The sequence below is a fragment of the Natrix helvetica genome, assembly GCF_964273705.1.
Source record: "Natrix helvetica genome assembly, chromosome: 10".
In the NCBI taxonomy this organism is placed as follows: Eukaryota; Metazoa; Chordata; class Lepidosauria; order Squamata; family Natricidae; genus Natrix; species Natrix helvetica.
This window is the reverse complement of record NC_138561.1, coordinates 1,120,488-1,143,284: the sequence shown is the minus strand read 5'-3', so window position 1 is coordinate 1,143,284 and position 22,797 is coordinate 1,120,488. Positions and strand designations below refer to the sequence as shown.

Here is a 22,797-nt window from a genome sequence, read left to right as displayed (position 1 = left end):
GGTGGGCTGGCGCTGACCTTCTCAGAGCCCTTTGCCTGGCTCACAGCTGCTCAATGCACAGCCTGTCAGGCCTTCTGAGGGGAGCTAGGCAGGGTTTGCCTCACAGACGTCATGGCTGCCTTGTCCTGGAGCCCCCACTCCGTTCCTCGTCCCCCTTGGGAGTTGCCCCTGGCCCCACAGGCAGCCTCCGTGGCATCACGTATGATGGACTCTCAACTTCATCCATGCAGATGGCAGAAATTGGCCTAACGGAGAACTCGGGGGAGAGCGGCCTATGCTTTGAGATCTGGTTTAGGAGGAGGAAATCCAGGGACACCTACATCCTGCAAGCCAGCAGCCCGGAGACCAAGCAGGCCTGGACAAGCGACATCACCAGGATCCTCTGGGAACAAGCTGCCCGCAACAAAGGCCAGTTCCCATAAGGAGTGGGGCTCATGAGGGAGGGTCCCATAAGTAAGAGCCAGAGCCTGCTGGGGCCTGGTGGGGAGGGGGTGTGAGACCAGCAGGGTGGGTGTCCTGGGCCTTGGCCCGGTGAAGGAGAGCTTCTCATGCCAATAGAGAGTACCCACCTCCAGGCTCCCCTCTTCTGTTGAAGGTGAAAGTGCTGCCCTTGCCATATTTCGCCATCCCCAGGATCGCTGGTGAAACCTTTCCAGGTGGTTTTCTGACTTGTGGAAGCACCCAGGACGGTTTTCACAGGAGGAGAGAGAAGAGGCTATTCTGGGAAAGAGGACCAGGACCAGCATGCGGGAGGAAGAGGCATCTAGCACAGTCCAGGGATTGTAGTTTCTTAGCACAGGGGAACAAAGAGGAAACATTAGGAAGTCTTTATATAAAAATATGATTTAGTGGCATTACATTCAAAGTTACTGCAGCACTCCTATCTATTTAGCCCAGTCACTATCATGGTTCTCTCGCTTCCCCTGCCAGATCAAATGTCTTCTTCCCAGGCAGAAGTCTTCTTGTAGCTTGTTCTTTCCTTTTCTGCAGTCCACAATGTTTAGTCCCAGTCTAATCACAATCTCAGCTCGTGTTCCTTCTGCCTGTAGTAATTCTCCAGCAAGTTCAAGCCGTCAGTACATTTCCTCCATTCCTTCTCTGAATGATAACTGTTCTCCTGTGCGCTGCTTGGGGAATCCAAGCATGGGTTAACTTTGTCCATTAGCCTAGAGACTGAGTTATGCAAATTAGATGACCACGCCTCCTCTGCCTGGAATACTCAGTTTTTTAACTCAGTCCAGCCTGAAGAGACGCAATTCCAAATCTCTCTAGACTAATAGATAAGGTAATTTCATGTTTGGACTCCTCTAAGCCTGGATTTAATTTAATTTAATTTATTTTACTTTGACTTGATTGAAGCCTTTGGGATAAATAACGAGGCGTGCATTCGGCAGCAGCCCGAGCCGCTCGTCATGTGGATTTGCCGGCAAGCTCCTCTCGGCAGGGAAATGCCGTTAACTCTCCCGGCTAAATTAGAGGCTGGTTCGCCGCCTTTCTAGCCGCATCGTTGCGCTCTGGGGTTGGTTCGCCGCTCCGCGCCGCTTTTTTCCCGGGAGCGATCCACTTTGCGAAGTGGGATCTTTCTCCCGAAGACATTGCCTTCGTGCCTGGTGATTGGGACTGGCTCCGCTTTCGTTTCTGAGCGCTGCAGCCCAGGCGTAGTTTAAATCTCCCGCTTAAATGTAGGGCGCCATTTTGGCTTGGTTTTTTTGCCGCGTTTTTGCGAAGGGGAAGGAAGGCGGGGCCTCCCTTCCCGCCCAATTACTGACGTTACGTCAACTGCTCTCTCCTATTTCTCGCACTTGCCTGGTTCGCTCGGCTAGAGATACATCGTTGCAGCTGCTTCTTAGTACTGCTACTTGCCTTCGTTAAGGTCTTTTGTGAGGAGATTGAGCTTTTCGCTTTCATTCGCATTTAGTATGGCAGAATCCACTAATTCTGGAGGTATTGTAAACACCACCAATGTGGCCCGTTCGGAATCCGAGGCTGATGTTCCCTCCAGGGTGGGTAGGGCCACAACCAGGGCCTCCACCCATGCTTCCCGGGCCTCCTCAGCAGCTCCAGACAGGGTCCAAAGGCGCAGGGACAGAACCAGGGCACCATCTAGAGCTCCCAGGGTGGCCAATCCTTCGCCTCCGGTGCTAACCCCTCAGGGTCCCACACCGCGTTCCCCCCCGGTCTCACCTGGCAATCGAGGCTGGTCTCCGGACCTCCCCTTACCACAGGCCCCAACCTCCGAGGAGGGAGACTTAGAAGGCCAGTCTTTCCCGGATTTGCCAGCACAGGGCGTGGCTTCGGCCCAACCCATGGCTGGGCCTTCTGCAACTTTCACGCCCACGGCTGCAGGCCTCAGGCCTACGGAGGGCCAGGAAATGGGCCTTCACCCAGATTTTTATCAAATGATATCTGATGCCATTTCAAGGGGGGTGGATGCAGAGTTACAGCGTAGATCCAACACCCCCAGGGCCTCGTTAGCGCCTAGGGAGGCTTCCACCTCCCAGGCCCAGCCCTCCTCACCTTTTCCCTCTGAATATAGTGAGGAATCTGCCTTGATGGAGGAAGGTGAGGTGTTAGATATTGAATTATCCGATGATGAGGGCATTCCAGTGGACCAACCCTCCTCAGGGTTATTTCGCCCAACCTTATTTAAGTCTTTATTATTTAAGGCCAAGGCTACCACTAACATGGGCGGTTCCACCACCCAGGATAGCACCGCTGTGGGATTGGATGCCACGGAGCGCCTGTTTGCAGAGCAGGTTTCAGAACAGGAAGCTATTCCCTTTCCCAAGCTCTTTAGCGATGTTATTCAGAAACAGTGGGCGCAGCCCACTGCTGTGGCCCCCCCTAGCAATGGGGACAAAAAATTATACATTTCCACTCCGGAATTGGAAAAGATTCTCCAATTTCCTTCTGTGGATGCTCCCATTGCGGCCCTGGCCTCCCCTGCACTCATTCCTTCGGAGATTTCTGAGGGATTGAAGGCTGAGGACCGCAAGGCCGAAATGGTCATACGTAAGACACATCAAGCAGCGGCCTGGGCCTTACGTGCCGCCTCTGCGGCGTCCTTCTTTAATCGTACATCTTTGGTCTGGCTCAGGCAACTACAGGCTAGGCTTGCCCCTGAAGGCATGAGACTTCACCAGGACGTCACAAAATTGATGGCGGCTCTGGAATATTCTGCGGATGCCACTCTTAACGCGGCCAAGTTCGCTTCCCAAGCCGTAGTTTCTAATGTAGCCTCTCGTCGCCTGTTGTGGCTTTGCCATTGGCAGGCAGACGTTCGTTCTAAATGGCGTTTGGCTTCCACGCCCTTCAAGGGTGAGGCCCTGTTTGGTTCCGTTCTTGATCCTATTCTTATCTAGACTAGGGACAAACGTAAAGTCCTTCCTTCTGCCACCAGACGCAATGATAGGAGACAGCAACCATATAATAGACGCCAAAACTTCAGGGCTGGGGACTCGGGATTCACCACCACTCCTTACGTTCCCCAATATAACCGAGGTAACCAAGCTCAGGATAGGGGCCAGGACCGCTTCGGTTCTAGGGATAGGAGTCGCCAGCAGTCCCAACCACAGGCTCAGGCTAGGCGGCCCTTTCGAGGGGGCGGTAACCGGTCCTTTCGCAGGTACCGGTGACTCCCAAGGGGAGGGGGCCATAGGCGCTCGGCTTCTGGCCTACGCTCATCAATGGGCGGAGACCACATCCGACGCCTGGGCCCTTCAAGTAGTGAGGCAGGGCCTCACTCTGGAGTTTCTGTCCCTCCCACCAAGACGCTTCATCCGTTGTCCGGTACCCAGGTGTCAAGAGAAAAGGCGCCTAATGAACGAAGAGATTCAACACCTCCTGTCCATCGAGGCTATAGAGCAGGTTCCAAAAGGGCAGGAGGGGCTAGGATTTTATTCAATCTTATTCCTAGTCCCCAAAAGCTCAGGAGGATGGCGGGCCATCCTGGATTTAAAGCGGCTCAATCTCTTCATAAAATACCAAAAATTCAAGATGCAGTCCCTCAGAAGCATCTTAGCATCCATACGCCGCGGTGACCTGATGACATCGGTCGACATAAAGGAAGCATACCTCCATGTTCCGATACATCAGGCCCACAGGAGGTTTCTCCGCTTCCACTATGCAGGCCGTCATTTCCAATATCGGGCCCTGCCTTTTGGCCTATCGTCGGCCCCTCGCACGTTTACCAAGCTCCTCGCAGTTGTGGCAGCTTCGCTTCGCACAGTGCCCATACGGGTCAACTGTTATCTAGACGACATCCTACTTCTGTCTTCAACGCGTGCCCAGGCGATAAGGGACTTGGAAGTCACAATGGACACTCTGCGCCGCCACGGGTTTGTCCTGAACCTCACCAAGAGCCACCTACGACCAACCACGTCGTTGCTCCACCTGGGCACGATCATCAACTCCAGGACGTGCGAAGTGTTCCTGTCCCAGGACAGACGGCAGAGCATCTGCGCGCTGGTGAGTCGAATATCATCTCAAAGACTCATTCCCTTGGCCACTCTTTCCCAGTTACTCGGAAAGATGATATCGTGCATTGATGTGGTTCCCTGGGCCCGATTCCACTCTCGCCCTCTCCAGTGGTTCCTGCTCCCCTTCCAGAGAGCTCACACAAGCCACACCCAGATCAAGGTGCGTCTACCACCCAAGCCATTCCGATCCCTCCGGTGGTGGGCTTCTTCCAAACTCCTCAGGGGGAGCCCGTTCAAGGAGCCGGATCGCATCCAGGTGACAACAGATGCCAATCTGTATGGGTGGGGAGCCCATGTACTGGATCGGGTAGCACAGGGCCGATGGTCCAGCCAGGAAATCAACAACAGCATCAACTGGCTGGAACTACGAGCCATCCGGTTCGCCCTACTGGAGTTCAGGGACATTGTGTCACACAACCACATTCTAGTTCTGACGGACAATGTAGCCTCCAAGGCCCACGTAAATCGCCAAGGGGGCACCCGTTCCAAGGCCCTGATGCTGGAGGCGGAGAAGTTACATCACTGGGCGGAAGCCAGACTGCTGTCATTGAAGGCGGAGCACATTTCGGGCGACTCCAACACGCAGGCGGATTGGTTGAGCCGAGCAACGGTCGACCAAGCGGAATGGCAGCTGCATCCCTCCCTCTTTCGGGAGCTAACTCACCGGTTCGGCACACCGCAGGTGGATCTTTTTGCCCAGCCTTGCAATGCTCAGACAGCCAGATATTACACCCGGTTCCGGACTCAGGGGGCGGAGGGCACGGATGCTCTACGCAGCCCCTGGCCGCCCGGCCTACTGTACGCTTTTCCGCCACTACCGATTCTCCCTCTGGTCATCCAGAAAATAATTTCGGAACAGGCGGAGGTTCTCCTGGTGGCGCCAATGTGGCCTCGACGTCCCTGGTACGCTGACCTCGTCCACCTGTCCATCAGCCGCCCTTGGCGCATCCCGGACAATCAGATCCAGCTCAACCAGGGGGCTCTCATTCATCCGAATCCTCAGCTCTTGCAGTTAGCTGTGTGGCACGTGAGCGGGCTAAGCTGACCAGTCTTCATTTCTCCAGCGCTGTCATCGACACCATTCAGGCGGCCCGCAGGCCTTCCACTACTCGTATTTACGAAGCCACGTGGCAGGCTTTCTGCAGGTGGTGCCGTCGCAATACCATCGTTCCGACCAGAGCATCAGTTCCCCGGGTCCTCGATTTTCTACAATCAGGCCTAGAGAAGGGATTGGCACCGAACACTCTACGCCGTCAGGTCGCCGCTCTGTCCACAGTCCTTAGTGGCGGTCGGGCCCGGTCGCTAACTCAACACGCGCGGGTCAAGGCCTTTCTGAAGGGCGCCTCCAACATCCGGCCTCCAACTGTCCACCGTTATCCTACCTGGGATCTTCCGTTGGTACTCAGGGCGCTTACATCTTCGCCTTTTGAGCCCATCCGCTCCATCAGCTTGCGACTACTCACGCTCAAAACAGCATTCCTGGTGGCCATTACTTCTGCCAGGAGAGTTTCGGAACTGGCCGCTCTCTCAGTTCGGTCTGATCTATGCATTTTCCATTCCAACAGAGTGGTTCTCCGTTTGGATCCATCTTTCCTGCCCAAAGTCAATACCTTGTTTCACAGGGCGCAGGAGCTTGTCCTCCCAGACTTTTGCCCGCATCCTTCTCATCCGCAGGAGCGACAGTGGCATCATCTGGACGTTCGGAGGACCCTTCGTCGCTATGTGAAGCGCACGGCTGTATTCCGCAGGACAGAGGCACTCTTTGTCTCATTCCAACCTTCTTCCATGGGGCAGAAAGTTTCCCCCAATACCATCGGACGTTGGTTAAAAGCCTGCATCGCACTAGCTTATGACTCTCAATCCCGGCCGGTTCCCAGACGTATTACTCCTCACTCCACCAGGAGCGCGGCGACAACAGCGGCCTGGTCCACTCAGGCTTCGGTTGAGGATATTTGCAGAGCAGCCACTTGGGCGTCGCCATCCCCATTCATTCGGCACTACAAAGTGGACTCTTACGCTTCGGCTGAGGCATCCTTTGGGCGGCGTGTGCTACAACAGGTACTCGCCTCCTCTGCGGGTCCTGACCAGCCTACTTCCCGCCCTTAGGTCAACTGCTCTGGCATGTCCCATGCTTGGATTCCCCAAGCAGCGCACAGGAGAACGACCGTTGACTTACCTGAACGGTCCTTCTATGTGCGCTGCGAGGGGAATCCAATCCCGCCCGATGATTGGGCTGGTCCGGGTCTTCTCCTCGTGACTTTTGACTTTGACTTCCGTATTCTGGACGTGACTTATACTGGACGTGACTTAATGATACCTTCCGACTGCCGTCGTGACTGACTTTGACTTACTTCTCCAACGGCTGTCCTTCGTGCAAAACTGAGTATTCCAGGGAGAGGAGGCGTGGTCATCTAATTTGCATAACTCAGTCTCTAGGCTAATGGACAAAGTTAACCCATGCTTGGATTCCCCTCGCAGCGCACATAGAAGGACCGTTCAGGTAAGTCAACGGTCGTTTTCTCAAGGTTCTGCTCCCATCACTAAAGGGCCGCTTTTTTCCCCGCCCTGGAGACTCACTCCCCCACCAAGCTATAGGTTCACACTCACTGAGAGTCACACCAGTTCTTCATTCCAACTCCTCGAAATCCACCAGAACTTTCTGCCGTTTCCCTCTTCTCGCTTCCTCCTCCATTTAAAGGGCTGTCACCCCTCCGGATCCGGCCATAAAGGCCAGTCCCTCCCATGCCGGTTTCTCCTACTATAACAGGGGATGGCACCTCTCCCTGTTATCCTCCGAGCTTCCCCTCTCTGTCGCTGGTCCCTCCGAGAATCAGCTCTGCCTTTGCAAGCCGCCTGGCGTGGGAAATCGGGCAGAAAGAACAGATCCCTGTTTTACTGCTATGCACCGGCGTGATTCCACCCTGGAAGTCCCTTGAGAATATTTCTTATTTTACCTTTATTTTGTTCTGTTTGTGTGTTTTTCCTATTTGTTACTCCCACCCACCTTTGTTTGTTACTCCCACCCACCCTCCTCCATGGGGGGAGGGGGATTGCTGGGACGATCAGATGCTCGTGGGGGAGCGAGCTCGGGCATCGGGCCGCATGATTGGCAACCGCCATTTTGGAAGAGCTCGATCGGTGGTCATTTTGAGGAATGCACGTGGCCGGACTTGGAGGCCACTAGCGGTGCCGGGAGGCACCTTCCTGGGCCAACTACTCCATCATTGAATCGGGGAGGGCCCCTGCTGCGTGGTGAGCCATGGATAGGCGGTACTTTACAAGGAGCGTGCGGGTCGAAGGAGCTACGATCCGCATGCAGGCAGCCCTACACCTTTGTTTTGCCCCTGGAAGGCGAGGTTGTGAGGCAATGGCCATAAGTACCTGTGACAATGGCGGATGCCATGAGGCGGGGGTGGCAGCTGCCCCTAAATCTCCAGGAGATTCTGACCCGGGCGAGGGGACCTCCAGGGGGTTGCCCCTTTAACCAGAGGGAGGTCCACCTCCAAGAAGAGCACCTCCCAATCCAAGAATCGATGGGGCACCAGCAAGCAGCAGGAATCTGGAGTTAGGACCAGGGCAGGCACAATAGGACCAGCATCAGTCCTTCGCCTTGGAGGTCACTCTCTCCTCACAGGCCTTCTCCTTCTGCTGTGACACACTCACGACGAGGCTCTAGCAGGGAAGGTACCCCTCTGTATCCCCCCCCCCTCACCTGTGCAGTCTGCAAAGCACCGGGAGGGTCCTTTTGGCCTCACATTGCCCGGATCCTGGTCTCGTTTAGCTCCTCAATCTGAGGCCCCTGGGCCTGAACTGGAGCCTCCTTGTCTTTCCCGGCCTTTCCATTACTACCTGAGAGCTTTCAGAATATCATTGCTCAGGGGATCGCCAAGGGGCTGCAACATAAATCTCAAGTTTCTAGACAAAGTTCTTCCTGTGGGATCCCATGAGGTCATCCAGACCAACCAACGTTCTGTTCTCGTAGTTCTCTCTTGGCTCCTTGGCAAGTTCATCTCGTGCATCGGGATAGTGCCATGGGCATGCCTCCATGCCAGGGAACTGCAGTGGTTGCTGCTTCCGCACCAGAGGGACGGGATAAGCGATGCCCTCTTCAAGATCCTCGTGTCACCTCAAGTGTTTCTGTCTTTCCGTTGGTGGATGTCCCCAGTTCTGGCCAAGGGAACCAGACAGGTTGGTCCTGAGGACGGAGGTGAGTCTTTTCGGTTGGGGAGCCCACCTAGAAGCCCAGTTAGCTCAAGGCCATTGGATGCCCTCAGATCTGCGGAAGAACATAAACTGGCTGGAAGTCAGAGTGGTGCACCTGGCACTTCACCACTTCAAGGGGACAGTCAAAGATTAACATGTCCTGGTCCTGACGGACAATGTTGCTCCCAAGGCCCATGTAAACAAACAAGAGGGCACTCACTTGATGGCGCTGTGAGATGAGGCAATGTGGCTGGGAAATGGGCAGAGCGAAATCTTCTGTCGATTCGAGCAAGCACATTTCCGGGGTGGAAAACCTGCAGGCAGACAGGCTCTGCAAGAAGACGGTGGACAACATGGGGAGTGGCAACTTCATCCCAGCATTTTTGAGCAGATTTGTTGGAGGTTCGTTCGGCCGACAGTGGACCTCTTCGCCACCCCGTCGAATGCCCAGGTCTGGGACTTCATCTCTCGAGGGGCAGTGGATGTTGACGCCCTGCGTTGCAGATGGCCGGCGAGCCTCCTCTACGCCCTTCCCCTCCTTCCCGGTGTTCTGAGGAAATTAGTGCTAGAGAGGGCCGAGGTGATTCTGGTAGCACCCTATTGGCACCGGTCACCCTGGTTCCCAAACCTGGTGGGGCTGTCAGTCCTTCCCCATTGGAGAATTCTACTGAGGCCCTTTTACGCCAAGGGAACCTGGTCCATCCGGAACCAGAGTGGCTTCAGCTGACTGCTTGGCGCTTGAGTGGGAGCATCTGAGAGTGGCCCAATTTTCAACCAGAGTGATCAGGACCATTGAGGCCTCCAGGAGGCAATCTTCCACCTGCATTTATGATGCGACCTGGTCCTCATTTACGTCCTGGTGTTGGTCTGCACAGGTGGATCCGGCGTCAGCTGCTGCACCACAGGTGCTGGAGTTCCTCCAGGATGGCCTGGAGAAAGGTCTAGCCCACAAAATACCCTCAGGAGACAGGTCTCGGCTTTAGCCAAAGTCCTTGGGGGGAGGGGTCTCTAGCTCAGCACTCATGTCATCAAGAGGTTTCTCAGAGGGGCAGCTAACCTCAGGCCCCCTGTGGTACACCGGTTTCCCACATGGGACCTTCCCACGATGCTCCAGGCACTGACTGAGGCCCCTTTTGAGCCTCTGAGGATGGTGAGCCTTCAGTTCCTGACCCTCAAGGTGATGTTCCTGGTAGCGATTACCTCTGCCAGACGGGTATCCGAGCTCAATGCATTGTCATCTAGGATGGATCTGTGCACATTCTACGACAACAGGGTCGTTCTCAGGCTTGACCCTTCTTTCTTGCCCAAGGTTAACTCTCCTTTCCATAAGGCTCAGGAGGTGGTGCTTCCGGACTTTTGTCCGGTGCCTTCCAGGGAAAGGGAATGGTTCTGGCATTGCCTGGACATGAGAAGAGCACTGCATATCTACCTGAAACACACATCTGTCTTCAGAAGGTCGGAGGCGCTCTTCATCTCTTTCTAGCCCTCTACTCGAGGGGCAAAGGTGTCACTGACCACCATCGATAGATGGATTAGGTTAGCCATCACTAGGGCATATGAGGTACACAGGCTTCCGGTGCCGGCTGGTATCACTGCGCACTCCACCAGGAGTGCGGCCACCTCTGCGGCCTGGTCCACCCAAGTGCCCATAAAGGACATCTGTAGGGCTGCCGCCTGGACTTTGCCCTCACCTTTCTCAGGCATTACCGGCTGGATGCTTCTGCGGAGACATCCTTTGGTAGGAGGGTACTGCAGGGAGTGCTGGACACTTGGGGGGCTCAGGCCTAATGATTCCCTCTCATGGACATCTAGCTTTGGTGTGTCCCATCAGTGACTCCTCCCACAGGTCACTTTGGAGAATGTCAGTTGGTCTTCCGGCTCCGCCCTTTTCCAGCCATTCTCGCCACGATGTCAACCGGAGGTCCACAAGGGCTCTGGATTTGATCAGGAGCCTCAACCCAACTCTCATTTTCTCAAAAATCAGCCTTCATCCCACCAGGCCAACACCACTGTCCTGAGCTCTCAAGCTTGATCAGACAAGGCACAGCTTTGCATTGGCCTTATTTTCTTTATTTTGGCTTCCTTTCTTGATATTGTAGGTGTATCGAGGAGAGACGGGATATTAATTCCTCTGTGAAATTAACTATTTTAGCTGATAATGATGCAGGTGGCCCTCAGCTAAGCTCTACCCCACCCCTCTTGGCGTCTGCCTAGTCATCTAATTGTTCTCCTGTTTCTTGACTTAATTATCCGCCTACTGCTTTTGATAATGTGGCTGTGTACCTATCCAAGTGTGTAGCTAGGTGTGTGTGCAGCTGTTGCTAAAGTCCCCTAAATGTGAATTAAGGCCTGCCAAACTCTCAGGGCTTCTGCAATGCCGCCACCTCTCTCATGCATTCAGATCATCTTCTCCTAGAAGTATGCACTTGCTCTCTTTTCCATGGCAGCCTTGATCCCCTGGGCCTGCATCTCTTCAGCAGCCCTAGAGGGCCCCTTCCCCTTTTTCTCTGTGGTTCACTTGGGAGCAGAATTCTCAATTCTTGCAGGCTAAGAAAATATTCACTGCTGTCATTTAGGTTGCCCTGGGTGTGTAAGAAATTCATAGATTGGGACAGTTGCGTGTTGCGTTCCAGTGGATGAGCAAAACGGAAGAATCGATTGGAGAATTTGGAGGGAGGCTGCACTCCCTGGGAGGATTGTGATGGAGTGGGAGAAGATGATGCCTGATGGGGGTTGGGGGGCATGGGCGCTTCTTAACGCTTGCCATTTCTCCCCACCAGAAGTCCGCATGCAGGAGATGTTGTCCATGGGGATTGGGAACAAGCCGTACCTGGACATCATGCCTAGCGAGGCTGCCATCCACGACCGAGCCATCAATTACATTATGAAAGGCAGAGGTGAGTGCCTCCCCAACGTGCTCCTCCCGTGTCCAAGGCTGCATTGGTCTACATGATGATTTCCTCTCTTTGCGACAGGCGCCAGGACCCGGGCTTCCATCGCGGTGTCTCTCTTTGACCACACCAACCCTTACAAGAGATCTCCGACCGCTTTGTCTGCTAGCAGCCCATCCTCCTGCTCGGGGATTGGGCCTCTCAACCTACACATGTACCTGGACCAGGCCTTGCTCCCTACGGTGCTGCCCACCAACCTTCCTTTAAGGGCTGGGGTCTGCCCTGAGGAAGATGAGACGGAGAATGAGACAAGCAGTCAGCCCTCCATGAGTACGTGGGATTCCTCTTTTTCTAGCACCAGGAAATCTCCTGGAGCATCTCTCTTCAGTTGGCCTCCTCCTGCAACCCCACCGGCTGCTGCGGCCACTCAGCCCCCGTGGAGCAAACCCTCTCCGTTCCCAGTCTCTGCCTTGGAAGCCGCCCTCTCCCTGAGCAGCCGCTTCTCAAAAGAGCAGGAAGGAGATCCTGGCTGACTCCGTTGCTGAGTGGAGCCCTTGGGCTGAAACCTAAACGTGGGTCATCATCTAACGTTGTGTGCCCCAGATTCTAGCTTCATGTCAGGGCTGGTTCTAACTGGCTGAAGAGGAGAAGGAGGAGGAGGAGGAGTGTGCAAGTGGGGAAGGCGCAAGGACACAGGGGCACTGCAGGAGAAGCCTTCCCTCTCCCCTTCTTCCAGCAAGAGGATTGTGTGTCTTCTCAACCTGCCCAGGGTTTTCTTCTTTCCCTTTAGCCACCGAGAGCTCCGAGTCCTCCCAGGGCCTGCCTGGAAGCGGCTCCAGCAGTTCTGATGGCTGCCTTCACAACTTGTGCGAGGACTGGAGCTCCCCACTCCCCGCAGCAGCAGACTTCTCCTTAACCTCCACAGATATGGGAAGAGGCTGTTTCCCCAGCAACCAGTATGTGTCAGCGGTAAGCAAGTGCCTCTCCTGAGAGTTCTGCCCCCGTTACTGCTGTGCAGCATAGGGAGAGGGTGGTCCGTGCATACCACCTGCAGGCCTCTGGTGTGCTGAGTAGGCTTGCATCTTCAAGGAACTGGTGGCTTGCTGGGCAGTCTGGGGCAGCCCAGGAATTTCCCTGTGCAACTCCCAGATGCTGCTGTCTTGCAGGTTTGAACACAGCCAGAAAAGACGGAACCCAATTGCTGGGCAGAGCCCTGGATGCAGATGCTACAAGGGCCCCTTATCCTCCTGACAAGCTCCACGGGAGGGAAGCAGCTCCTCTCCGCCTCTTCCGGTAGCCTGAGAGCTGGCACAGGGAAGCCGCAGCAGCTGAGAAAGGCGGGTTGGCGAGTGTTGGTGGCTCGAATGGGACCCAAAGGCCAACTGGGGTGACGGGGAGGGGGGAGAAGTGCAAGCGGGAGAACGATCCGAGCGCTGGCTGGCTGGCTTGGTTTCCACACCTGGTGGGTTTTACTCACACCAAATTTTAGTAATTGTATAAATATGCAGAAGGAATCAAATCCCAGACATAGTTATTTCTGTATGAACCTTAAATCTTGCAATCTAGCTTCCTTCCTTTCTTGCCTGGTGCTTCCTAGTTATTTCAAAAGCAAGTTCCACAGAAAGCAAAAGGGCCGTTAACCCTCTTGCCTTCTTCTGTTTGGCAGGACGAGGTCTCCCTCCTCCACCCGAAGAAAAGTTCCTTCTCTGAATGGGGAGCTTCCCCTTTGGGAGTTCAAGGAAGGCTCCTGTGACTCAGACCTTCCAGCCCCTTCAGCTGCTGGTCTGAGAGTTCAATTGATGCGCCTTCTCTAGACACAGTTAGGTTTCTTTTGTTGAGCCTACAGAACTCCAGGAGACAACTAGAAACGGCTGCTGTAGCCCCTCCTTCCGTTGCCCCTCCTGTCTTCTTGTTAATCACAATTTTGTTCCATTCACATGCTGTGAATATGGTTTTTATTTTATACATGTATTTAAGAATTAACATTTTCACTTTCTGAGAACAGATAGGACAGCTATTTGGTGCAAAACAGCATGGAGAGCTGCTGTACAGGATTTAGAAACATCAGAAATATTTTCTTCTTAATCTATTACTGGCTTTTATAGAGAGTTTACAAAAAAAAAGTAAGTTGAAGAAAGCTTTAAATTTTGCAGGAACGCGTCATCTCACATATTTCTGGAACTCCTTGATTTTGGTTATTTTTTAAATATTGTTATTGCTAGAAATAAAGTCCTAATATATAGTTGCTGCCAATGTTATTTTTAAAGCTCAATAAAAAGTTGCTTCTTCCAGTTATTTGACTGCATGTTTATTGCTAAGATTAGAATCAGAGTAGAGGTGGAAGGGACCTACGAGGTCTTCTAGTCCAACCTCCTGGCCTATACCATTTCAGACAAGTGGCTGTCCAGTCTCCTTAAAAACTTCCAGTGATGAAGCACCCACAACTTCGGAAGGCAAGCTGTTTCACCAGTTAATTGTCCTCACTGTTTGGACATTTCTTCTTAACTCCAAGTTGCTTCTTTCCTTGATAAGTTTCCATTGTTTCCTGTTTTGCCTTCTGGTGCTTTCGAAAGCAAGTTGACCCCCCTCTTCTTTGTGGTAGCCCGTCAAATACTGGAACGCTGCTATCATGTCACACGCCTCGTCCTTCTGTTCTTTAGACTATCCATGCCCAGATCCTGCAACCATTCTTCATATATATTAGACTCCAAGCCTTTGATCATCTTAGTTGGTCTTCTTCATCACTGTCTTCCCTGTTTTGAAGTGTCTGTCTCTTTTTCCATGATTTTTATTTGTTTTCCTCTTAGATCACTAAGAATTTAAAAATGTCTAAAGAATAAAAATAACTTTTTTTATTTTTTTAATTGAAAAAAAAAGGAAAGTTTAAAAAAATTGAACAGGTTTTTAAAAATTTAAAACAAATTGAAAATTAAAAAAGAATTAAAAATTGAAAAAAGTTTAAAAATTGGGAAAAAATGAAAAATTGAAAAAAGAAATTGAACATTGAAAAAAAGATCATTACAGTCTATATGACATCCAGATAGATGCTGTGCGGGATAAAGTTGTTGAATTGACCCCTTCATCCCTGGGCAGGCTCCTAAGCCCACAAGATGGAGGAAGATATCCCAGCTGCCTTAGAGCCCCAGGCTTTGTGCCAGAGCGTCCACTGAGGGGTCTGATGTGCAGATGGAAATTCACAGACCAAGACCTGCTCTAAATCATATAAGGGAGAAGATGCAAGTCCTCTGAAACGGAGGCTGCTGAACAACTGAACCGGTTTGTGGATTTAAAAAGTGACCTACCCTACATGCTCAAAAATACACGTCACACAATTGTTACAACCTCTCTTTCTTCCCTCCCCCATTCAGTTGCTTCCCTGGGGATGGTTTGGGGCATTTGAGGTGACAGGCAAACAGGAGGGTAGAGCTCATCCTGAGGACGGCCTTTACCTTCTCAGGAAGAATGTCCTCAAAGTTGAAAAATCCCACAAACGTGAAGCTGAAAATGTAACTGCAAATAATTTTCACAAGTAAACTGGGAGAAATCTGAAGAGGCCAGTAGGAGGCAGAGCTCTCGTGAATGTTGAAGAGGTGGAACAAGGAAAAGGAGTCCCTAGAAACAGAAGGAACTGGCTGAAAAAATAAAGCTCAAAATAAGCCAAGATGAGGGGTGTGACATACAGGCAGCTCCCATCCCAGCTCCGCCAATGGGGAAAATGTCGCGAAACATGGCAATGTGACACAGCGAGTTTGACACCAGTCAACGAAAGTAAAATTTAAAAATGTAATATTTCAAAAAATGATCATCTGTATGTGAGAAAGTCAAAGACTGCAGGTCTGCTAGAAATGGAGAAGTGTTGAGAAGGCAGAACCCAGAGATGTCTGCACCTGTTTTTTCGGAAGGCGGAAAATGAAGCTGTGGCTGGTTGTGGTTGTGCCACTGGGGGGAGGAGAGAGCTGGTGCTAAGGATGGACCGTGGTGTGTATGTGTGTGTGTGAGAGAGAAAAATTAGCTAAAGGAACCGAGTTTGGGTCTCCAAGGTGGAGAGATTGTCTCCAACGCAGTTGCGTGTGAAGGTGGTGGCAGAACCTGTTTCGGTCAACTTGGGGCAGTCCTGGAGAAGGGCCTGGAAGACTGAGGAACAGCTCATCTCACCCCCATCTTCAAAAAGCAGACGAAGGGAGGATCTGGGAAACTACACAGCCACAACTCAGTCTCTGTACTCTGCAAAGGTCTTCAAGCAATCCATCAACACCATGTTTGTGAGCACTTGGCTAAGAATGTTGGAATAGATAGGAGCCAGCATGGACACCTCGCAAACAAACTGTGCCAGATTAACTTCAGCTGCTTCTTGCTATAGGTTCTAAACTGCCACTTGGGCTCCCAGTTGGCTTAACGAGGGCACCCAATAGCTCTCGTTAATAGCTTCAGTTCAGCTGGGAAGGAAATACCAGTAGTGCCCTCCCCCCCAGCTCTGCCCTTGGCGCTATGCAGTTTAACGTGATTCACAAAGGGGAAAAAAACCTACCACCCTGGTCACAGTTCATTTGCAAAGGTCATGTGTAGTTCTGGGCCCCACCACTCAAAAAGGAAACCGACAAATGCTTTCCCAAGTTCCAGAGTCCAACCCAGTGAGAGATGCCTATCCAATTGTCAGGGAAATTCCCAGGTTCCCCTCTTGACTCCTGGATCTGTCAGCAACTTAAGGCTAAAGTGTAACAAATCCCACAATCAGCCCCCGGGGGGTATCCAGGAGCTAATGGAGGACCACTGCAGAACAGCACCAGCTGCAGCTTCAGTATCTCTCTCGAGCCCCTCCATTCTTGGCACTTCCTGTCAGGCCTGCTGCAACTTGGACCAAGTGGAAACAATCTTGGCTCCATTTGTTGAGAAAGGTATATAAAGGTATATTCATCAAGCGCGTAGCCAGAACAGCTTCAAGGGTAGGTAGGTATGCAGCTGCCGCCTTCTCTCAGCAGGGTGACCTTGAAATTGCGTCCTGGGGAGATACAGCAAGAAGGGTGGGGAGTACAGCTCTCCCCAAGAAGCAGCCACTTTTGCTTTCCCTCAAGCAGCCCCCCTCCAATCCCCCCTCCCCATCGTTTATGGCAGACTGTCATCGCATGGTGTCGAAGCACAAGCGAGAGAGAGAGATGGCAGTTGACACGTGCGTTCTGTCCCCTGCAGGAGAGTGGCCCCTGTCCAGTGCCTTGCAGAAGTCTCAAGTGAAGTCACAGCCATGCTCCCTCTTGGCCTTGGCTTGCTGCTGTTGAAGGACCCAAAAGGCAGATAAGCTGGTTTCTCATACATCCATGCCACTATTCAACCAGGTCTCAATAACACAGGCAGGTCTCCTCACATGTCCACCCCCAGAGACCTGAACTTTACCAGCAGCAGCAGCAGGAGACCGAGGACCCGACAATGTGGTCATCTGAGCTCAGGACCTGGGCCACTGGCTTAGATGGGACAAGCCTGCTTTGTAGGAACCAGCAACTTAAGAAGCGCTGGTTGGTTGGTCCCCTGATCCCCCATTCTTCCATTGTGGGACACTGGGGGGCCTCTCTGGCTCGTCTCCAACCTGATCCTGGCCCAATGAACCAACTGATCTTCCGATCCGGCTTCCAAAGAGATCTGAAACCTCTCAGAGTGGAACCCCAGGGCAGTGGTCTTCCAATCTCCCGATCCTCGTGGTTAGTGCTCTCATACACATATTTTATGTATGCGTGCATTTTAATTTTATCAGGTTAATTCCAAAAAGAAAAGAAACAGAAACTTTTAACAAATTGCAGCAAAAGAGTTTTATTAAGGGTTCTGTAAGTATTTTCCAATAACAAAATGTGAGAGTGATTTAAAGTATCCTTTTTTAATAAGCAAGTTAACGCAGCAGCTGTATTTCCAGGCAAAAGGCAGGGTGAACTGAAAGGAAACAGAGGCTCACTAGCAATTTCTGCTCGGTCAAAGGCCACACTTCAGCCTCCCCCCTTGGCAACAGTCACACAGATGGCCTCCTGGGGGGGACAGTGATGTTCACTGAAGACCCCCGTTTCATTCTCTCTTCAGGGGGAGGTATCAAGAATCGTAGTGGGAGTGGGTTGCTTCCCAGATGCCTGCTCATCGGAGCAAAAGGCTCACCACCAAAACTCTGCCATTTTACTGTCACATCTTGGTGAACTTTGGGCTGCCAATGAGGTGAGGAGGGTGTGTGAGGCCTTTGGGAGCTGCCTTGCCTGAACCCGTGCACAGCTGGGCATGCCTGACCTGAGATCTCGGGTGTCAAATCCCTCAGGCATGCCTGTGGCTGTTCTCAGGAAAGGAAGGGGGGAGGGGTCTCACAATGGAAGCAAGGCCTGCACTGCAAGTGTGCATGTGGAAGGCCACAAAAGAGGATATCATTTGCACTTACTTCAACCCACTTCAGCAACTTCTCATAAGAATGGCCGTCGGCTTTAAAGGGCGCTGAACTCAGGAGCTCAGTCACAAACTCCTTCGCAGGGATCTGCAGGTGCTGTAAGAAATGAGGGGACGCAAGCTCCAGAGCCAAACCCCAGCCAGGCCGAACGGCGCAAAAAGAGCCCTTGGGAAGGAGCAGCTCGAATGCTGGAAAGGGCCAAGCTTGCTCCCCAGCCCAGCCAAAGCATCTCTGGGTTGGAGGCAGCAGATCTCTTCTTACCCACAACCGCCGGACTAGAAGCTCCACTTTGGCAGTGGTCTCTTTAGGGTCCTTCTGCCGTATAGAATCCAAGATGACATCTGTGAGGAAACCATGGCACTTCTGGGCATAAAAAATTTCTTCTTGTGTTAATGGAAAACTCAGAAAAATGACATCTGCAAGAGAAGAGAGACCGAGACCCTCAATTCCTGCCTTTCTACCCACCTCTGAGCTCTGCCTTCTTCACCCCTTTCAGCTTCTGAGCTGGGAACGAAGCCCATGGCATCCTTCCAGGAGAGGTCCTGGAGCAGGGAGGGTGGATGCCGTCCACTTCCTTCACTCAGAATAACTCAGCCCCAGGCGAGTTGCTATTCCAGGCAATGTGCTCTAAGGACAGGGGCACAAGTGGGCTCCAAACTGCCAGTGTCTCTCCCTTGAGAGAGAGCATTGCTGCTGATAACTTCAGTTGGGGGAAAAAGGCTGAAATGGGACAATAACCTATGAGATCTTCAGGATCTTTTGACCCTTCTCAGAATGTACTCACAGTGTAATAACCAGCAAGACCAAAGCATAGTAGCATGAGATTTTGGAGTAACGTCTTGCTGGGGCGGGCAGGAAATGAGATTTCCACATTTCTTTTTGGATGTTAGGTGTGTACAGCCTGCCCTAGGACGTTACCCACATACACACCTGCAGTCAAGGGCCTACCTTTGTCCACTGGGGGTGCCAGGGCACAGGCCAGAGTAAGGTCTTCAGTGCCTGTGCTGTAGAGAATGCTGCCTTCGTGAAACACGCAGGAACCGTCGCCCGGCACAATGGGAGGGTGCTCAACCTTAAGAACCAAGCCTCTCACATCAAGGGTTTGGCAAGGAGCAGTTTCTTCAAGGGCAGTTCCTGCAGAGCATGAACAAAATAATCCCATGGGGGGTTTGAGGAAGGCAATATCTCTATGACTCCAGTACAAAATCTCAGCCGTTGCATTTTGCATGCCCTCACTGTGGGGGCCTAACCAGGTTAATCCCATTTCACTTTGCTTCTGCAACAAGATTTTTAACACCTAACAATTCCTAAAATATTTCAAAGAAAGGTCCCCTGATACACTTACTAAAATATGCATGGAAGTAACATTGATATTACAATTTAAAAAATACTTTAAAAGCATAATTTGTTTACAGAAGCAGAAAGCCAGAAAACAATAAAAGCCTCTCTGCTAGTGGTATGCTAAGAAGGAAAAACGAAATTCCTTGGACCAAAGTCTGCAGTTGTGACATGCAAAGCCTTCTTCTTGGAAACCATCTGGTCTACTTTTGCAGCAAGTGCGAGGCGTTCAGAAGGACCCTTGGAGGGGATGGTTGGGAGGGGGGAAGCAGCAGATGGACAGATCCTGAAAAAGGACCATGGACATTTCCATACATGACAGTGGCAGCAACTCTCTCTCCAATTGCAGGAAGGAGCCCAGTTCTCCAGAAATCAGAGGCAGAGCATCTGCACCACCAGAACCCAGAGAGTTTCCGGGCTCTTCTAGATGGAGCAGGTTGTGACGGTTTGGGGAAGAGAAGCAGACAGGAGGATGGGGGGAAAATCCCAAATCACAATCTCAAATAAGACTTGTGCACTACAGAAACTAGGTGTGTTACTGAAATTAGTCCTCTAAACATGGTCAGTGAAAGACCAGAAAAAATACTGGCCTTTCCTGTGGTAGACACCTATGTTCAGAACATGAGAATTAAAAAAACCAAGAAGAGCTTCAACTCTGTAGTAAATATGATTCAATGAGCATAATGCAGACACGGTGGCATGTTACCCATCACTGATAGGAACTGGGGGAAACCACTGATTCAAAAGAAAAGAGAAGCACAGTTGCATATTAAAAACGTGTGTTGTTCTTTGGAAATCCAAGTGAATAAACTTGGCAGTGCCACAGAGAGAATCTGATGGAAAACAAGTGGAAGAATAAATGAAAGCAGCATCAACCTTGCAATCTGCTATCACTCACCCACCCACCCATGGGAATATGGTTCATAACAGGCAAATGAAGATTCTTTGTCTTATCTGATGTCGTTTTAATTGCTCTGACAGCTGCTGGGACACAAATTCTGCCAAGCATGATCCTTCCAGGAAATTCCTCTGTTGTTTTGCTGATAGAATTAATTGCTTAATTAATTAATTAATTGTGCATAGAATTATTTCAGGAACCTTTGGTTTATTATCCAATTTTTCTTCTACTAGAAAACCTCTTTTCACTTTCACTTAGAAACTGCCTTCCACTATTTTGTCTTCATTTTAGAATAATGGAAAGATGTCTTCTTCATCATCTTCTGCATCCTTTTAGAAACGGGACGACTACGTGAGGCTGCTCCCTTTGGTATTATTTCCTGAAGGCTAAATATACCCAACTCCTTCCATCTCAATCGTCCTCAGTGCCCTTCCCTGAGTAGGTTCCTTAGATCTTCTTAAAAGTGTGGTACCCAGATCTGAACACAATATTTGACCAGAGCAGAATATAATAGAATGACTAATTCCTGAAATTTGGAAATTTTAGATTAAAGTCCATTCATCTGTATTATACTTTATTACACTGGCAACTCTTACTCAGTTGGCAATCAACTACTATCCAAACATCTTTTTTACAACTACTGTACTAAGTCAGGTTATACCTCCCTCCTGCCACCTGCGTATTTGACCTTTGTCTGCTAAGCAAAGACTTGTTTCTATTAAATGTCACTATTTTACTTATAGCTCATTTCTCCAACCTAACTACATTGTTTCAAATCTTATCTCTGTTGTCTAGTGTGACAATAGGTTGTCTACTTATTTCTCACGCAGTAGCATCTGCCTGGAAGGGGGGAGTTCAACAACAAAGGCAAGATGGTGGCCATGGCAGTGTCCAAAGGGCCAAGGACACCTCCATGGTTGCTCCCCCCTGCCTCGTGGCACAAGACTCCCCAAACCAAAGACAGAAGGAAGGCAGCCACCTTGCTTCAGGGGAGGAGCCACGGATCTGTCCCGGATGCCATCTACCAGTCGGCTTCCATCTGAAGGCCATTCCAGCAAACATGACCCTGGTGGAGATGCCTGGATTATGGCTGCTTCACTTTCTTCCCTGGGCCTCTCGGTCAGAGCCAGGTCTGACACTGAACCCACGTTGGTAGCACCTGCATTGTTGTTTGTGAGTCCTCATAAAGATGACAAATGAAAGTGTGGTAAAGCATTCAGGAGAGATCTGGATAGCACCTCACTTGATCTCTCCAATTTCATGAGGAACTGCTGGCAGCAGAGCATTCTCTCCAAGAGGAATCCCCAGCCAGATGTTCATCCATTGGGGATCCCACTTCAGTGTAAGGAACACGGCTCAGACTATTTTTGAGAATAATTAGTGAGAACAATTAATCCAAGGGACCTCTTGCATCCTGGAGTTGTGGGTGCTCCATTGCTGGAGGTTTTCAAGAAAGAATTCAAGAAGCGTTTGTCTGTAACATCTTCTGGAGCTAAAGACAAGGTTAGTGGAAACCCAAAGGGGAATTAATTATGACCTTCTCAAAACAACAAGGGTGAAATTAAACACACACATCCCAAAGAGGCTTTGTAATGAAATAGTTGGTAATGGTGCAGGCTTCTTCTTATGAATTCAAATTCTCTTCAGGGAAAGTTTAATAACAGAAAACAAAAGTCCTTTTTCCACCACAAGGTTTCCTTATGATGCAGTCAGAAGCCTTGTGGGAACTGAATGAAGGAGCACCCGAAGGGTTGTTGACATAAATATCGGTCATGCTATTCCCTTTCGGCATAAGGAGGCTTTGTGAAGCATAGAGATTCTGTAAGAAGCTTGAGTAGAGAGAAAACAATCTTCTGTAAAATGCAGATTATATGAACACAACTCACTGTCCCTCTCTACTTCTCTAGTCTTCCTTATGTCTACGGAGTCTCCGTGCTGCTTCGTGCTTTAAACTTCTTACTCATCTTTCAGAACCTCTCATCAACTCCATCTAACCATTAATTTTGGGTCTTTACCTTACTTTCAATCCAATCATTCTCCTTTCATATACAGTATTTATTTTCCAAGGCAACCTTTATTCATTCACAAGATGGCAGCAAAGCATTGAGTTTCAAGTATCCTTGGCTTCTTGTTCCACTATTTACAAGACTTACAAGATGACCCCTTGATCAAACAAACAAAACCCTAAAAAACATAACTAGCAACCCAAAGAATTGAGTTTTTTAGTTGTAGTTGTGAAATTGGTGTGTGTGTGAGAGAGAGAGAGAGGGGGGGAGAGAGAGAGAGAGAGAGAGAGAGAGAGAGGGAGAGAGAGAGAGAGAGAGAGAGAGAGAGAGAGAGAGAGAGAGAGAGAGAGAGAGAGAGAGAGAGAGAGACTGTTACAGCACATGCTCTGCACATTGACTGGATGACAGTTTACAAAGGAAGGCAAGGCTGCCAGTCCCCACTGCAGCCAGGAGAGGACGGAGGGCAGCTGAAGAGAGCTGGGCAGGACAAGGCAGCCCCACAGCAAACCCAAAATCAGCCAGAGCCACCCGATGGCCATGACAGCACCCAGGACTTGGCCCTCACCCCGGGCGC

General features: G+C 50.9%; 2 protein-coding genes across 2 annotated transcripts in view; one reads left to right on the top strand and one right to left on the bottom strand.

The window, feature by feature from the left end:
- PLEKHG4 (pleckstrin homology and RhoGEF domain containing G4) overlaps positions 1-16,549 on the top strand; it is a 43,612-nt gene extending 27,063 nt beyond the window's left edge. The window contains exons 18-22 of the mRNA XM_081962876.1: positions 231-408; positions 11,462-11,578; positions 11,657-11,902; positions 12,363-12,541; positions 12,739-16,549. Of these exons, the coding sequence (XP_081819002.1) occupies positions 231-408; positions 11,462-11,578; positions 11,657-11,902; positions 12,363-12,541; positions 12,739-12,744 (726 nt within the window). The 3' untranslated portion in view covers positions 12,745-16,549. The remainder of the gene's footprint in view (positions 1-230; positions 409-11,461; positions 11,579-11,656; positions 11,903-12,362; positions 12,542-12,738) is intronic.
- An 806-nt stretch (positions 16,550-17,355) lies between these two features.
- KCTD19 (potassium channel tetramerization domain containing 19) overlaps positions 17,356-22,797 on the bottom strand; it is a gene marked incomplete at its 5' end in the record, with an annotated part of 36,399 nt that continues 30,957 nt past the window's right edge. Inside the window, 4 exons of the mRNA XM_081963091.1 lie at positions 17,356-17,488; positions 17,976-18,077; positions 18,243-18,397; positions 18,930-19,115. Coding sequence (XP_081819217.1) covers positions 17,375-17,488; positions 17,976-18,077; positions 18,243-18,397; positions 18,930-19,115 — 557 coding nt within the window. The 3' untranslated portion in view covers positions 17,356-17,374. The remainder of the gene's footprint in view (positions 17,489-17,975; positions 18,078-18,242; positions 18,398-18,929; positions 19,116-22,797) is intronic.